This window comes from Hylobates moloch, unplaced genomic scaffold, assembly GCF_009828535.3.
Source record: "Hylobates moloch isolate HMO894 unplaced genomic scaffold, HMol_V3 SCAFFOLD_12, whole genome shotgun sequence".
NCBI classification, from domain to species: Eukaryota; Metazoa; Chordata; class Mammalia; order Primates; family Hylobatidae; genus Hylobates; species Hylobates moloch.
Genome location: NW_026652287.1, coordinates 9,712,939 through 9,730,368, shown reverse-complemented (window position 1 = coordinate 9,730,368; position 17,430 = coordinate 9,712,939). Strand labels below are relative to the sequence as shown.

At 51.6% G+C, this 17,430-nt stretch overlaps 1 protein-coding gene across 5 annotated transcripts in view; it reads right to left on the bottom strand.

The window, feature by feature from the left end:
• The window catches only part of ABCB9 (ATP binding cassette subfamily B member 9), a 46,238-nt gene that overhangs the window by 24,476 nt on the left and 4,332 nt on the right, over positions 1 to 17,430 (bottom strand). For 4 of the 5 annotated variants that reach the window (XM_032168390.2, XM_032168391.2, XM_058425679.1 and 1 more), the window contains one exon: positions 6,968 to 7,655. In XM_032168390.2, the coding sequence (XP_032024281.1) occupies positions 6,968 to 7,568 (601 nt within the window). In that variant the 5' untranslated portion in view covers positions 7,569 to 7,655. Of the gene's footprint in view, positions 1 to 6,967; positions 7,656 to 13,579; positions 13,856 to 17,430 lie in introns of those variants that run through there. The other variant, XM_032168389.2, reaches the window with a different exon arrangement.

Below are 17,430 nucleotides of genomic sequence, written 5' to 3'. Positions count from 1 at the left end.
TGGGGTTACAGGCCTGAGTCACAGCGCTCGGCCAAAAGTGAAGTTGAATGAGATGACTCGCCCAGGCCACATGGCAATCAGTGGCTGATTGACGCCAAAGTTGATTTCATTCTTCTCACTGGGTTCAGAGTCCAAATTCTGGAACCTCAGAAGATGTTGCTATTCTGGTTCCAAGCAATGCTGGAAATTGCCACCCCACCCCTCCTGGTGGGGCACTTGACACCTTGCTGGGTGCTTTCTTACCCACTTGCCTCACTGTGTTTTCACAACAATCCTGGGGTGGAATGGGAGACTCAGAGAGGCTGAGAAATTTACTCCAGGTCACACAGCAAGGGGAAAGGCTGGGACTCAAACCTAAACTGGCTTCCAATCTGGGGGCTCTTTCTTTACCCTTCCTGCTGTGGTCTGAATGCATCTCCCAAAATTTACATATTGAAACATAATTGCCAGTGTGGTGGTGATTAAGTCACAAGGGCGGAGCTCTCCAGGATGGGATGAGGGCCCTTTTCAAAGGGCTTGTGAGCCTGGTTTGCCGTCTCTCGCCCTTCCACCTTGTGCAGCGTGAGGATACAGCAGTCTTCCCCTCCAGAGGACACAGCAAGGAGGGACCATCTCGGAAGCAGAGAGTGGCCCTCACGACACCAAACCTGCTGGCACCTTGATCTGGGACTTCCCAGCCTCCAGAACAGTGAGAAATCAGTTTCTATTGTTTCTAAATGACCCAGTCTGTGGTATTTAGCTATAGCAGCAGAAATGAGACTCCCCTGACAATAATCTGGAATGTCCACTCTCCTCTTATGGAAATAGTGGCGTCACCAGGCCAGGCCCTTGTTCATCCCAGGACCTGTTTCCACTGAAGTTCTTTCCATGAGCAGAGCCAGGTTTGGGGCTGGGCATACAGTAGGTGCTCAATAAAGGTCAGTGAATGAACCCCCGGCAGGTCTGGCTAGCACCGTCTGGCCTGGCTCAGACACTTGGGTAGCGAGACTTTCTGTGCAGTTCTGGTGCCCTCTGCTGGGACCATGAGGTGGCAGCCTAGAGGGCCTGTGTCCCCACAGTCCTTGGCCAGACGAGGTCTCCAGCCGAGACTGCGGACTTCCACCCAGCCTGAGTTTCTGCCTCAGTTTACCCACAGAAAAAAAGAGGGCAACGGTGAGCTGTGACAGAATATTCTGTAATATTTGATTCCAGCAAGCACCAATGCTAATAATCGCCTTACTGGGTACCAGGGGCTGTGCAAAGCATGCTGGCAAACTCTCTTGCTGAATCTGCACAAGAATTACGTGAAACTCTCCAATGCATCAGCAAATACTCAGACCATTTCCAGAACCCGACCAGTTTCACTGCCTCTACTGCCCCAACCCTGGTCCAAGTGATTAACCTCACTGGGACTATCTCAGTAGCCTGCTGTCAACTTTGTTCACATCAGCCTGTCCACACAGCAGACAGCAGGATCCTGTTGGAACTCACTCAGATCTTGTTGCTCCTTGGCTCAAAACAGTCCAAATCCCTCTTCTCATCCAGTGAGATGGTAAAAGCCAAAGTCTTTACAATAGCCCACAAGGACCTGCATGATTGAGCCCCTAGCAGAGACCTTTGTCTTCTCCCCACCCCATCTCACTCCCTCTGCTCCAGCTAACTGGTGTCTGCTCTTGAACAACTGGGTACCTTCCTGCCTCAGGACCTTTGCACGGGCGGGTCCTTCTGCCTAGAGTGCTCTTACCACATATGTTTTTTTTTTTTTTTTTTGAGATGGAGTCTCAGTCTGTTACCCAGGCTGGAGTACAGTGGCACAATCTCAGCTCACTGCAAACTCCACTTCCTGGGTTCAAGTGATTCTCCTGCCTCAGCCTTCCGACTAGCTGGGATTACAGGCATGCGCCACCACACCTGGCTAATTTTGTATTTTTAGTAGAGACGGGGTTTCTCCATGTTGGTCAGGCCGGTCTTGAACTCCTGACCTCAGGTGATCTGCCCCACTTGGCCTCCCAAAGTGCTGGGATTACAGGTGTGAGCCACCGTGCCTGGCCTATTTTTTATTTTTTGAGACAGAGTCTCGTTCTGTCACCCAGGCTGGAGTGCAGTGGCATGATATCAGCTCACTGCAACCTCCACCTCCCAGGTTCAAGCAATTCTCCCGCCTCAGCCTTCTGAGCAGCTGGGATTACAGGTGTGTGCCACCACGCCCGGCTAATTTTTGTATTTTTAGTAGAGACAGGGTTTTGCCATGTTGGCCAAGCTAGTCTTGAACTCCTGACCTCAAGTGATCTGCCCACCTCAGCCTTCCAAAGTGCTGAGATTATAGGTGTAAGCCACGCACTTGGCCTCTAAAGAACCTTAATTTAATAAGAGATACTCAACCCTAAAACTAACATTTCCCAATGGGTGGTTTTTTGTTTTTTGTTTTTGTTTGTTTGTTTTAAGATTCTGAGGGTACAGAAAAGCTGGGCACTGCTGAATGCTTGTTGATTGAAAAATAATTATTAATAATCACAGTACCTAATTGTTTTTTTTTGAGATGGGGTCTTGCTATGTTGCCCAGGTTGGTCTCAAACTCCTGAGCCAAAGCAACCCTCCCTCCTTGGCCACCCAAGTAGCTGTGATCACAGGTACATGCCATTGTACCTGGCCCTAACACTGATTAAGTATTTACTTGTGCTAGCACCAAGCTTCCTCTCACTTCTTTCTCACAGTACCCCAACAAAGCCCTCACTTCAGAATGGTCAAGTGAGCGTTGGCCAGGTTCATAACTTGCCTAAAGTTATCAGTGTAGTCGGGGGCCTGAGCCTTGAGTCTGCGCCGTGACTCTTGATGCAATCCTGCAAGCTGGGAAAATCTGCTCAGCAGTATTTAAGGATGTCTGCATTCCCAGACCACACAGCAGCTGACGCCAGGGCCCCAGCAGGTGGGGTAAACAAGGTCATGGCATGGGGCGCCATCTGTCTGCACAGGCATGACAGTCATTCATACTTTTGTTCATTTATTCATTCAGTGAGCCCGTCTCTGTGCCAGCTACTGGGATCCAGGGTAAGTCAGACCTGGCCGCTGCCCCTGAGGGGCTCAGGACCTGGGAGGGGAGGCAGAAGGGTGAATGCATAACAGGGTCTTGCTATGTTGGCCAGACTGGTCTTGAACTCCTGGCCTCAAGTGATCCTCCTGCCTCAGACTCCCAAAGTACTGGGATTATAGGCATGAGCCACTGTGCCCAGCATAAATGCATAGTTTTTTGTTTTTTTGTTTTTTTTGAGATGGAGTCTCACTTTGTTGCCTAGGCTGGAGCGCTGTGGCACAATCTCAGCTCACTGCAGCCTCCACCTCCTGGGTTCAAGAGATCCTCCTGCATCAGCCTTCTGAGTAGCTGGGATTACAGGCGGCTGCCACCATGCCCAGCTAATTTTTGTAGTTTTAGTAGAGACGGGGTTTTGCCATATTGTCCAGGCTGGTCTCGAACTTCTAACCTCAGGTGATCTGCAGGCCTCAGCTCCCCAGAGTGCTGGGATTATAGGTGTGAGCCACCGTGCCCGGCCTGAATGCATGATTTTTATGTCATAAAAGCTATAACTGACGTGCAGACAAAGTTGCCACAGTTGGCAGAAGCTAAGGTGGCTTCCTAAGGAGGGGACTTTTGGGCCGCCCAGCATGAGCAGGAGAAACTGCCTGGTTGAATGGGAAGGGGTCATCCCAGTCCTCACAGCTGCTACTATTACTGGGAGGTGTCTATGTGCCAGGAGCTGTCCAAGGTGTCTCACCTATGTGGATTCACTGACCCTTCCAACCCCATTGTGGGGGTACTACTATGCTCATGTCACAGAAGAGGAGGCTAAGACTTAGAGGGGTTAAATAACTTGCCTAATCTCACACAGCTGTTGAGGGGATGGGACTGAGAGGGCAGAGGTGGATCATAGGAGGACAAGGCTGCAGAGTCAGGGCCAGCTCTGGGTTCGCCTGTCCCGTCTCAGAACATTCTGGCATTGTTATTGCATTGTCACCTCTCCAGGCTCTGTCTCTGTCAGTTAACATTTTTATTTTATTATTTATTTACGTTTTTTGAGACGGAGTCTCACTTTGTCACCCAGGCTGGAGTGCAGTTGTGTGAGCTTGGCTCACTGCAACCTCTGCCTCCCAGGTTCAAGCGATTCTCCTGCCTCAGCCTCCCAAATAGCTGGAATTACAGGTGTATGCCAACACATCTGGCTCAGTTTTATATTTTTAGTAGAGATGGGGTTTCACCATGTTGCCAGGCTGGTCTCGAACTCCTGACCTCAAGTGATGCGCTTGCCTTGGCCTCCCAAAGTGCTGGGATTATAGGCATGAGCCACCGTGCCTGGCTAATATTTATAAATCTTTTAGCAGAAACGGGGTTTCACCATGTTGGCCAGGCTGGTCTCAAACTCCTGATCTCAAATGATCCGCCCGCCTCAGCCTCCCAAAGTGTTGGGATTACAGGCGTGAGCCACCGTGCCCGGCTTTAAATTTTTAAAACTCATAATAGCTAACAACCCTGAGCACTTACCGTGACAAGCCAAGCTCTGTACTTAGTCCTTCTATTTTTTTTTTTTTTTTTTTTTGTAGAGACTGGTCTTGCTCTGTTGCCCAGGCTGGAGTGCAGTGGCATCATCATGGCTCACTACAACTCAAAATCCTGAGCTCAAGGGATCCTCCCACCTTAGCCTCCTGAGTAGCTGGGACTATAGGCAAGTACCACCATGCCCAGCTAATTAAAAAAACATTTTTTTTTAGATACAGGGTCCTGCTATGTTGCCCAGAGTGGTCTCAAACTCCTGGGCTCAAGTGATCCTGTAGCCTTGGCCTCCCAAAGTGCTGGGATTAGACATGAGCCACTGCACCCAGCTCTCCTGTTTTTTTTCAGCATCTAAAATGTCAGGAAATAAGGACTCTAACAATCCTCGTTGCACAGAGGTGGGAAGTGAGGCTCAGAAAGGCTGGAGAACTCGCGCAGGGCCATGCAGCTGGGTAGGGAGCAGGACAGGGATTTGTGCCCACGCCTCGTTGCCCCCAGAACCTGTGGAGCTCCAACCATGCAGTGCCACCTTCCTACCCATGTTGCTGAGTGGTGCCTTCAAACTGTTTGGACCAGACTCGCAGGCACAAATACATTTCACATCACAAACCAGGCCACACCTGCACGTAGGCACACACAACTAAAATATTAATATCTCTTTTTTTTTTTTTTTGTGATCTGCCTGCCTCGGCCTCCCAAAGTGCTGGGATTACAGGCGTGAGCCACCATGCCTGCCCACTCTGATGTTTTCTAGTCTATTCTCTGATGATCCCAGTTCCAGGAATTTATTCTACAGATCCATCCACATTCATATGAAATGTGTATGAACAGAATTATTCACATGCAGGTCGGGCGCAGTGGCTCATGCCTGTAATCCCAGCTGCTTGGGAGGCTGAGGCAGGAGAATCGCTTGAACCCAGGAGATGGTGGTTGTGGTGAGCCAAGATCGCACCACTGCATTCCAGCCCGGGTGACACAGCAAGACTCTATCTCAAAAAAAAAAAAAAAAAAAAATTATTCATGTTCAGAGGAAAAGGCTCAAAATAACCCAAGAGTCAAATGATAGGAAACCAATTAAATAATCTATGGTATAGCCGCACAATGGAATATTATGCAGCCAAATAAAACAATGAGGTACTGATTGGGAAAATTCCAGAACATACTGCTAACTGAAAAGAGCAAAACATAAAACAATGTGGGTGAGAGGTGGGGGAGTGATGCATGTTCTTTTGATGTGCTTGTAGCTGCATAAGGAGAAGCTGGGAACATGCACAAGGATTGAGTAAGAAAGAGTGCTTTCCTGGCCACCTGGGAGTTTCTGGATCCTTTTCCTGCAGTTAGCCCTGGGCAGAATGATCAGGGTAGAATTAGAAGTGAAACACAGCCAGGCATTGTGGCTTGCACCTATAATCCCAGTGCTTTGAGAGGCCAAGGTGGGAGGATCACTTGAGCCCAGGAGTTCGAGATCAGCCTGGACAACATAGTGAGATCCTATCTCTAATTAGCTGGGTGTGGTGCACGCCCCTGTAGTCCCAGCTATTCCGGAGACTGAGGTGGGGGGATTACTTGAGCCTAGGAGGTTGAAGCTGCCGTAAGCTGTGATCATGCCACTGCACTACAGCCTGGGCAACGGAATGAGACCCTGTCTAAAAAGAAAAAAACAGGAGTGGAACTCATAGTTTCCTTTTTCTTCTCATCTTTTACTTTTTCCTTTTTAAAATTGAGATGGGGTCTTGTCGTGTTGCCCAGGCTGGTCTTGAACTCCTGGGCTCAGGCAATCTTCCCACCTTGGCCTCCCAAAGTGCTGGGATTACAGGCGTGAGTCACCGCGCCTGGCCTATTTTTTTGTTTTAAATTACATAAAATAAAATTACATAAAATAGAAATGGGGCAGGCACCGTGGCTCACGCCTGTAATCCCAGCACTTTGGGAGGCCGAGGCCAGCGGATCACCTGAGGTCAGGAGTTCAAGACCCGCCTGGCCAACATGGCGAAAGCCCATCTCTACTAAAAATACAAAAATTAGTTGGACATGGTGGCATATGCCTGTAGTCCCAGCTACTTGGGAGGCTGAGGCAGGAGAATCACTTGAAGCTGGCTGGCAGAGGTTGCAGTGACCTGAGATTGTGCCACTGCACTCCAGCCTAGGTGACAAAGCAAGACTACATTTCAAAAAAATGAATAAATAAATAAATAAAATAAAATAGAAATGGGTTCTCGCTATGTTGCCCAGGCTGGTCTTGAACTGCTGGGCTCAAGTGATCTTCCCACCTCAGCCTCCGAAAGTGCTGGGATTATAGATATGAGCCACCATGCCTGGCCTGTTTTCCTTTTCATACCAATTTGATGTCTGAACCATGTAAGTAAAATCTTTTAAAATCGAAGGCAGTCATATCCACCTAATTTGATGTTCTGGTGGCCACGTGTCCCCGAGGTCCTTACTTACCCAGAGCTGCCACGATGAGGAAGAAGGAGGTGGCCACGAGGAAGGCCACGTCGGGCTTGGTGTAGGAGAGCAGCTTCTGCAGCGTGGCCCCAGACGCCTGCTCGGGCGGTGGCTGGCTGCTCCCAGGGAAGCCCTCGGCCTCGGTGGCTGCCCCTGGCTCCAGGGCCTGGGTGCCTGGCCGCACGGTGGACAGCAGCCACCAGAGCAGGAAGGATGCGCCGAGTGAAATGTACGTCCACACGAACAGGGCCCAGAACCAGGGGTCCCGGATGGGCCTGCGCACCTCTGAGAAGAGCAGCAGCTTCACCATGGCATAGATGCCCACGAAGAGGCACACGAGGGTGATGACCAGCCACGAGGCCTGTAGCCGCCGGGGCCCCAGCACACTGTTCTTGGCCACGCCAATGGTGGCCCCCAGCAGCAGGCAGCTGCGGTACAGGCAGGCTGCCCAGAGATCCAGCACCGAGTCAAAGATGTTGAAGTGGCGGATGTCCTCCAGGAGGCTGCGGTCCAGGTGGCTGAAGACATAGATGGCTGTGGTCACACAGATGTCCACACTCATGAAGGCCAAAGTCACCACCACCGCCTTCCACAGCCGCATCCTGCTGGTTGGAGGTGGGCGGGCGCCGAAGGCCAGGTTGTAGCTCACGGGGGCAAGGCCATCATCATCCACAGGGCGAGGCCAGGCCTGTAGGGACAACAGCAGACATCAGCACAAGGGGTTCAGGTTTGCCACTCTCTGGCTGTGTGACCTTGAGAAAGTCACTTGACATCTCTGAGCCTTAGTTTTATCATCTGTAAAATGGCAATATCAACTTCCCAGGGTACTACGAAGATTCCACTCATTCAAGGGATACTTACTGAGTGCCCACTGTGGCCAGGTGCTGTTCTTTGTTCTTTGTCATGAACAAAAACAACAAAGATCCCTGCTCTTCTGGAGATGACATACTCATGCAGGAGACAGATAATAAGGAAATGGTCTCACGCCTGTAATCCCAGCACTTTGGGAGGCCGAGGTAGGTGGATCACCTGAGGTCAGGAGTTTAAGACCAGCCTGGCCAACATGGTGAAACCCTCATCTCTACTGAAAATACAAAATTTAGCTGGGTGACAGAGCAAGACTCCATCTCAAAAAAAAAAAAAGATAATAAGGAAATGATGTGTGTCTTGTGAGGCCAAGGTTGGAGGATCCCTTGAGGCCAGGAGTTGGAGAGCAGCCTGGGCAACAGGGTGAGACACTGTCTTTAAAAAAAAAAAAAAAAAAAAATTAACTGAGTGTGGTAGCATGGTCCTGTAGTCCAAGCTACTTGGGAGGCCAAGACGGGAGGATCGCTTCAGCCTGGGAGTTCGAGGCCGCAGTGAGCTATGATCATGCCACTGCACTCCAGCCTTGGTGACAGCAAGATCCTATCTCTAAAAAAAAAATTTTTTTTTAATTAAAAAAAGAGATAAGGTTGTGGTGGAAAAAAGAGGGGGGTGAATAGGATGGGGTGAGGGTGAATAGGATAGGGGTGGGGGAAGACAGAGATCAATTTTATTTTATTTATTTATTTTTTTGAGACAGAGTCTCGCTCTGTCACCCAGGCTGGAGTACAGTGGTGTGATCTCGGCTCACAGCAACCTCTGTCTCCCGAGTTCAAGCAATTCTCCTGCCTTAGCCCCCCAAGTAGCTGGGACTACAGGTACCCCACCACCATGACCAGCTAACTTTTTGTACTTTTTTTAGTAGAGGCGGGGTTTCACCATGTTGGCCAGGCTGTTCTCAACTCCTGACCTCAAGTGATCCACCTGCCTCAGTATCCCAAAGTCCTGGGATCACAGGCATGAGCCACCACGCCAGGCCAGAGATCAATTTTAAATAGGGGCCAGAGAAGATCTCGCTGGGTAGGTAACACTCGAGCAAGACTTGAAAGAGGTATGGAAGTCTGCCAAGTGGCTATCTGGGGAAAAGCACTTGGCACAGGTGAAACAGTGCCAGAGCCCCAAGGCAGGAGTGCCCCTTGGGAAGGCAGCAAGGCCCCATGAGATCAGAGAGGGTGGGGAGTATCTGGAGGATTTTGCATCCATAGTGAGGACGAAGCTGAGAGAAGCAGAGTTTAATAAACAGCCTCTGTCTTTACTACCGCTACTCATTTCTCTCAACCTGTTTCCTCATTTGCAAAACGTGAGCATGAGGTTCAATGTGTCAGTTCTGGGCAGAGTGCCTGGTGCATAATTGCTGCTGATTGTAATCGACCGTATACAGTGTGTGCTTAATCAATGTTTGTTCACTTTTCTCCTCCCACATCAGGTCTTCTATCTCTGCAACCCCAAATAAACTGTTTTGGTCTAAGAGGGAACTTGACAGCTGTGGGGGTGGCTTGCAGGCCACACAGCAATCCAGAAACCTTGGCATCTGCTTGGAAGTTTCCAGAACCTTTTCCTCCTGCCCAGGTTGGCCCTCGTGCCCAGCCCTAGGCCCCTTTGGTTTTCTGAATCTTGATGTCTGCTTTATCCAAGGAATCTCCCGGCACTGAGTCCCTCAGGACTCCCCCAGAGCCGCAGGGACACCTGGGAAGCGGGCCTGGAGGCCTGAGTTTGTGAGTGGGGCTTGTCCAGGGTGGGGTTAGGACCGGGCTGGGGTGTGTCCCTGGGTGCTACCTCCTGTCTCAGTTCCAGTCCTTCCTCCCCTGGGCCTTTTGTTGTCATATCTGCAAAATGGGCTGAGCTCTAGATCCCCCAAGAGGCGGGGTAAGGTGCTAGGTGACAGCGGGGATGACTGTGTCATGGCTGGGAAGGGGCCATCCTGAGAGAGATCCTCTCCCCGAAGCTCTGGCGCCCAGGTGCCCAAACTGCTCACACTGTGGCATGACTGGAACCTCACACAATCCCACGAGGCCAAGGTTTCCATATTCCCGTTTACAGTTGGGGAAACTGTGGCACAGACAGAAAAAAATCACCTGATCCAGACATTCAGCCAACAAGGGCCCAAGTCAGGACTTGAGGCAGTGAGTGCAGGACCCCAGCATCTGCTTCTCCACCTGTCTACTGCGTGCCTGGCACAAAGCAGGTGTCTAATAACTACAAGCAGACAGGGATGTAACATTGCACTTCCTGTGAGCCCTGCCCTGCACCATGTGCTTCAAATCCAGGTGGCCCTACCTATTTAATCCTCACAGCAACTTTGTGAGATGTGCACTCTCATCCCTCCCACTTAACAGATGGAGAAACTGGGGCCCAGAGAAGTGAAGAATTTGCCCAAGATTACACAGCTTCTCAATAGCAGAGCTGGGATGTGGACTCACAGGTGTCTGAGCCCAGAATCTGTGTTCTTCACCCCTAAATTAAGATAATATTCAATATAGAAAATGCTACCAGGGGCCAGGCGTGGTGGCTCACACCTGTAATCCCATCTGGGCCTCTTGGGAGGCCGAGATGGGCAGATAGCTTGAGCTCAAGAGTTCGATTCCAGCCTGGGCAACATGGCAAAATCCCGTCTCTACTAAGAATACAAAAATTAGCCGAGCATGGTGGTGCACGCCTGTAATCCCAGCATCTCAGGAGGCTGAGGCAGAAGAATCACTTGAAACTGGGAGGTAGAGGTTGCGGTGAGCCAAGATGGTGCCACTGCACTCCAGCCTGGGTGACAGAGTGAAAGAAAATGTTACCGGGAAGTGTTCATCTAAAGAAAAGAGTCCCCAGCAGAGTGCTGGGCCATGTGGCAGAGGTGATAAAACTGCTGAGGCTAATTGCTGGCAATGACAGCAGCTGGTGCCAGCTGACACTGGCTCCAGGCACTTACATGCATCAGCACTCACCAGAGCCCTATGAAGTAGGTCCTATCATTATCCCCATTTTACAGTTAGGAAAACTGAGGAACAGAGAGGTTAAGTGACCTGCCCTGGGTCACAGAGCTAGGAAGTGACCAAGCTGGGATGTGAACCCTGGCCATCGAGTTCCAAAATCTGTACTCTCAACTCCAAAGCTCCAATCCTTCAAAACAGCCTCTCCAGGAGGTAGGCACAACCCCTACTGATGCTGAGAAGGGGTCTGAGATGCAGAGGGGGAATGGAGTGGGGGGATATAACGACCCCCAAGCCTGCTTTCACCCCCACACCTCCAGGCACACTGAAGCCCATCGCAGAGATGACAGTTGCTTAGTCAGTAGCTGCCCCTCCAAAGATGGTCAGGGCCGAGCAGGGGCAAGGGCAAGGGGAAGTGGGTAGGATGGTCGGACACCCTCAGCCCAGGTCCTGACTCCCTCCCCAGCCCTGCCTGTGCTGCCCACGCAGGCTCCTGTCTGCTGCAATGCAGAGGCCGTGGGGAGCGAGTGAGTGGGTGAGCTCCAGTCAGAGCCCAGGGAGGGAAGCTCCTGGCCCGGTGCCATTCCAGGCCTCCCAGCCAAGCCACTGCCGGCTGCACCAGGTGCTGCCAGCTGCCTCAGCTGCTGCTCTCCTCATGGTGGGCACATGGGGTCCCTCAGTCTCCAGAAAGGGGCTGGGGCTCAGAAGTGGAACAGGAGGCAGATCCGCAAGAGACTCAAAAGCTGGACAGCAGCCCAGGGGCTTGGCTGACTCTCCCAACTTGACTCCCAGACTCTGGGGGAACTCCTTCCCCATCCCCCGACAGCCCAGGGTACCATCATGCCGCCTGCCTCCAGAAGCCTATTTATCTTCATCAGAATAAACAAAATTTCAAACACCCATATCACAGACTACCAAAGCCACATTTTGCAGATGGGAAAACTGAGGCCCAGAGAGGGAGGGGGTGAGGCTTGTTTCAGGTCATCCAGCAGGCTGGGGCAGAGCAGCGCTAGCACCTGGGTCCCTGCCCCCAAGCACTAGTCCTTCTACCACAGGCTCCCAGCAGAGTGGAATCCAGCCCCGGGTCAGGTTACAGTCCTCAGTGGGAACAGTTACTCCGTTATTTTTAAAGCTACTGGGCAGAAGCATGACCACCAGCCAAGGCTGCTTAGAGGCCCGTCCCTGCTCTCCATCTGCCTGACTCAGAGGACGCGCTGGGCTTGGCCAGGTGGAGCTGGAGGGCAAATTGTGAGCACATGGGTGATCTGCTTGGCCCGAGGGACAAGGACAAGGTGGTGGCCAGAACAGGCCCCACCCAGAACCGGACAAGGCCCAGGAAGACGGGGTGGTTCGCCCTGACTCTGCGCATTAAAGAATGGCACAGGATAAGCAAGTGGCCCTGTCCCCACCAGGGGTCTTGTCAAAGGCTTTTCTTCCCAGGGTAGGAGACATTGGTTGGGGTATCTCTAGGCACCAGCTGCTGAGAAGGCCAGAAGACGATAGATAGCAGTTATTATGACGCTGCAACAGAGACCCTTTGCAGAGAAGGCCAGGAGACAATAGATAAAAGTTATGACACTGCAACAGAGACCCTTCACCGGGCCCTACTATGTGCCTGGCACCTCCCAAAGAAGCCAGGCCTCCCCCCTTCCCTGGGAGGACCCTGTGGTCATCAGCTTCATTTTACAGCTGGGGAGACAGAAGAGGTTAAGTGACATGCAGAAAAAGGACGAAGGCAGGATGGAGACCCGCATCTAGGGTCTCCAGGATGGAGACTTGGGGGGCCTCTGCCCAGGCCATTCAAGGACTGCAAGAAAAGGAGCCAAACAACTTGGGTGGCCCAGTGGCCTCAGTTCACCCCTGACATGGTGAGCTTTTTACCCAGGCGTGGGCCCAGACCTGGACAAGCCCACTCCATTCGCTGCGCAGCAAAGCACTGGCTGACGGAGGCCCGCTGAGTGGGAGGGTGTGACTGTGGGGGTCCCTGGCTCTGGGGCAGTACCGGGCTGGGTCTGCGTGGGTCCATCCTGATTCCATCCCTGCTGAGCCTCTGGCAGCCCACGTGGGGCCCAGCCTCACTCTGGGACTTGAGAAGCTGTCTCAGGTGCTCTCAACTCTAGGGGAGGCAAAGAGAGGTGCGAGGTGCCCTCCCTCCAAGCCTCCTCTTGTCACCTGGCCCTGCCCTATGCAGAAAAGGGGAATGGGCAGAGGCGGGGATCCTGTCAGCCCAGCTTAAAGCTGTCTCAGTTAATGTCAGGCCGGGGGAGGAGGCTTTTTTTTTTTTTTCCAGAGGCCCAGAAATAAAAGAGGCTCCCCTGGGAACCTACAGGCCTCACTGCCAGGGTGGATGGCGGGGAGCAGCGGCAGCCCATTGGCCTGCCGAGGAGACTGAGAAAAGGGCTTTGCCCAGGTCAGCAGGCACAGACCAGATCCCCAGGCTTCTGCCAAAGCCCTGGTGCTCAGGATCCCTGGGAAGCCCCGACATGGACAGTGGGAGCCCTCAGAAGGCGCGCCAGCCCCGTCCTGGGTGAACGACAGCCATCCCGGGATCCTTCTACACCTCCCACATTTTCCAAGAGGCAGCGGCGCCTGGGGGGTTAAAAAAAAATGGCAACATTCGCCCTACGGGCGCGGAAAGGATGCTGCAGGGATGGGGGCTGGGAGCTGCGGCTGCGGGCTCCGGGAGGGCTCCAGGGAGGCTCCCACCTTCAACCGAGATGCCTATTCCCACCGAGGTAGGGGGGTCCAGACGCCCCCCAACCCGTGCCTGGCCTGGCACTCTGGCCTGGAAAGGTCCCAAAACCAGGGGTCTAGGGTGCCTTGCCCTTACCTGTTACCTGGCACCAGGTGAGCTGTGGGAGGGGGCGCGCAGCAGGCTCGGGTCTGGGGTGCAGGTTCCGCGCTGCTCATTGGAGACTGCGCCGGACGCGGTGCTCGCTCCGCTCTTCCCGCTGCTCCTCCCCGCCTCCCGCCCGCGCTGCGCCGCTGCAAGGTCGGAGCTGAGCCTGGCGTGCGTTGAGACCGGCTGATGGAAGGGGCGGGGCCTCAGTGACGGAGGGGCGGGGCCTCAGGAGGAGTGGGCGGGCTCTCCTGGACGGGCGGGGCTCCCGGGGAGGGGGCTGTCGAAGCCTCCGGGTGGGGAGGGGCCTCCTGGGGGGCGGGGCCAAAGCTGGCCACCTGCTCACCTGTGGCAAACTCCTCCCACATCTGGCTAGCCAGGCCCTCCACACTGCGTGCTCCTCACCTGGAGCCACAGGCCCATCTTGAGGGGACGGAAATGGTTTCACCTGAAGGAGGCCCGCTTTTTAACTGATCTTTTTCTCTGGAGGGGCAGCCAGCCAGTCCAGGAGGGTAGGTTATGGTCCTCATTCATTCACTCATTCTTTCATTCATTCACCCAACAGATATTTATCCAGTGCCCTTTTAAGCATTTGAAATTAAACAATTAACAAAACAAGATCCTTGCCCTTCTGGAGCTGACATTCTAGTGAGGGTGTCAGACAACATATATAAGCAAATGAGATATATTGGAAGGGAATACATTTTATGGACAAAATTAGTGCAAGATCAGGGATTCGGGGCATTGGAGAGGGGAGGCAGCGATATGTCCTCAGTGACTGCCAGGTGCTGGGAACACAGCTGTGTGTGAAAAGACAGAAAACTCCCAGCCTTCGTGGCGTGAAGGGGACAGAACATCAGCAAGTAAGTGCATAAGACGATTCAGGTACTGGGTGCAGTAAAATAAATAAAACTGTGTAAGTGAAAGGTGAGAAGGCGTTAGCCACGGGGAGGGAAGAACATCCTACACAAGGGCCTGCAAGTTCAAAGGCTCTGAGGTAGGAACAAACTTGGCCACTTGAGGACCAGAAAAGGGTCCATGTGGCCTGAACCGTGGGAAGTGGGTGGGGGAGTGGGCTTATGGCCCAGAGGGGCAGCAGGTGGGGCAAGAACTGCCCACATCCCTGGATCCTCCGATCAGAGGCTTTGTTTTTTCCTGAGACAGAGACTCCAGGATGGAGTGCAGTGGCGAGTTCTCAGCTCACTGCAGCCTCCGCCTCCCAGCTTCAAGTGATTCTCCTGCCTCAGCTTCCCAAGCAGGTGGGATTACAGGTGTCCGCTACCACGCCTGGCTAATTTTTGTATTTGTAATAGAGATGGGGTTTAGCCATGTTGGCCAGGCTGGTCTCAAACTCCTGACCTCAAGTGATCTGCCCTCCTTGGCCTCCCAAGGTGCTGGGATTAGAGTCATGAGCCATGCGTGCCCAGCCCTGAACAGAGGCTTTTTGGAGCACTCTCTGAATTGGAAATGTCCTCTGCTACTTGGTGGGACAGCTTCTTTAGAGGAGAATTCGTTCGGAACTTACAACATCATGTTTTTTTTAACCCAGAAGGAATTTCCTCTACAGATAGACTTGTGCAGGGGAGCTAAGGTACTAGCTTAAAGGTAGTTACTACAGTAGCAAAAGTCTGGAAATAACCTAAATACCCTTCCATAGGGAACTGGCCAAATAATTAGAGAACACCTGTTCAACAGAATACTCTGTAGCAGGAAAAAAAAAAAAAAAGAAGACATAGAGTTATATAAAGGTATGGAATGACCTCCTAAATGTATTGAGTAAAAACCAAGGAGAGAATAAAGTTGAACCATGTTACTATTTGTGCAAAAACAAAGGCAAATATCTAATTGTACTTGAAGACGATATATTGGATGCACTGTCCAAAAAGCAGGAGTCACTCAGAGCTGGGCTCTGTCATTTATGCTGTGTGACCTTAAAGAGGTGACTTTGCCTATCTGAGCCTGTTTTCTCATCAGAGAAATGGGGTAATAAAGATATCGACTACATCAGGTAAAGGTAAAATGTGACAAGGCCGGTGAGGGCAGCCCCTGGCACATGATAAATTTTCAGTAAAGGAGAACAAGGATTATTTTTAGGAGAGATGGGATGACTGAACCTTTATGTAACTATTAGCATAGTATAGCAAAAATCAACAGGAGCTGTTAGAAATGTGAAGCGGACAGAAACAAGTCGGCCTCATCACATGCCATTTCTTCACATGGATGTTGCTTTCCAGCGATCAAGTTTGCAAGCTCCCCAGTCTCTCATTCCTCTGTACCTTTTTTTTTTTTTGAGATGGAGTCTTGCTCTGACATCCAGGCTCACTGCAGCCTCCACCTCCCGGGTTCAAGCGATCTTCCCACCACAGCCTCCCGAGTAGCTGTGATTGCAAGCATGTACCAACATGCCCGGCTGACTTTTGTACGTTTAGTAGAGACGGGGTTTTGCCATGTTGGCCAGGCTGGTCTCGAAGTCCTGACCTCAGGTGATCCACCCGCCTTGGCCTCCCACGGTGCTGGGATTACAAGCAACAGTCACCGCACCCGGCCTCTCTGTATCTTTGCATAGCTTGTCACCTCTGCCAAGGATGGGCTTCTCAAATCCTGGCCACTGCATCCCTTTCACATATCTGGCCCACTCTCCTTGCACTTCAAACAATCTTAGAATGAGAGCTTGGTGAGGCGGGGAAGGTAAGTTGCAATGTCAGGTGCACTGCAGGAGGCTGTCAGCCTTGTGACAAGGGGAGGGTGAAACAGGTGAGGCACAGGTGAGTGGGCCACCAGTCACTGCCTTTCCAGCATCCTTTCCACCCTCGCCCCCTGCGTGTGGCAGCCAACTGGCTTGAGTGGTCCCACTGCAACCCCAGCCTAGTCACAGAGACTGGCTCTGGTCAACTTGGACTAAGAACCATTGTGTGAGTGACTGCTAATGGATATGGTGTCTTTTTGGGTGAGGAATGTTCTAAAAGTTGATTGTAGTGATGGTTACACAACTCTGTGAATATACTAAAAACTCTTGAATTGTACACTTTAATTTGGTGAATTGTATGGTATGTAAAGTGTATCTCAATAAAGCTATTATTACAAAAAGAAAGCCAGGCAATGTGGCTTATGCCTGTAATCCCAGCACTCTGGGAGGCCAAGGTGGCCAAGGATCACTTGAACCCAGCCCGGGCAACACAGTGGGACCCAGTTGCTACAAACAATTTAAAAAATTAGCTGGGTGTGGTGGCACATGCCTGTAGTCCGAGCTACTCAGGAGGCTGAGGTGGGAGGATTGCTTGAACCTGGGATGTTGAGGCTGCAATGAGCTGTGTTCATACCACTGAACTCCAGCCTGGGCAACAGAGATCCTGTCTCAAAAAAAAAAAAAAGAAAAAGAAAAAGAAAAAACACTCCATGCCATATGCCATAAAGGAAATGCAAATTAAAACAGCAATGTGATATCAATACACACACACTAGAATAGCCGAGATCTGGAACACTGACAACACCAAATGCTGTCAACGATGAGGAACAACAGGGACTCTCATTCATTGCTGCTGGGAATGCAAAACAGTACAGCTAGGGAGGAAGGCAGTTCGGCAAGTTTTTTTAATAAAACTAACTATACTCTCACTACATGATCAAGCAATCACACTCCATGATATTTACCCAGAGGAAGTAAAAATTTACGTCTACAGAAACACCTGTCCACAGATGTTTATAGACGTTTTATTATTATTACTTTCAAGATGGAGTCTCACTCTGTCTCCCAGGCTGGAGTGCAATGGCATGAACTCAGCTCACTGCAACCTCCGCCTCCCGGGGTCAAGTGATTCTCCTGCCTCAGCCTCCTGATCAGC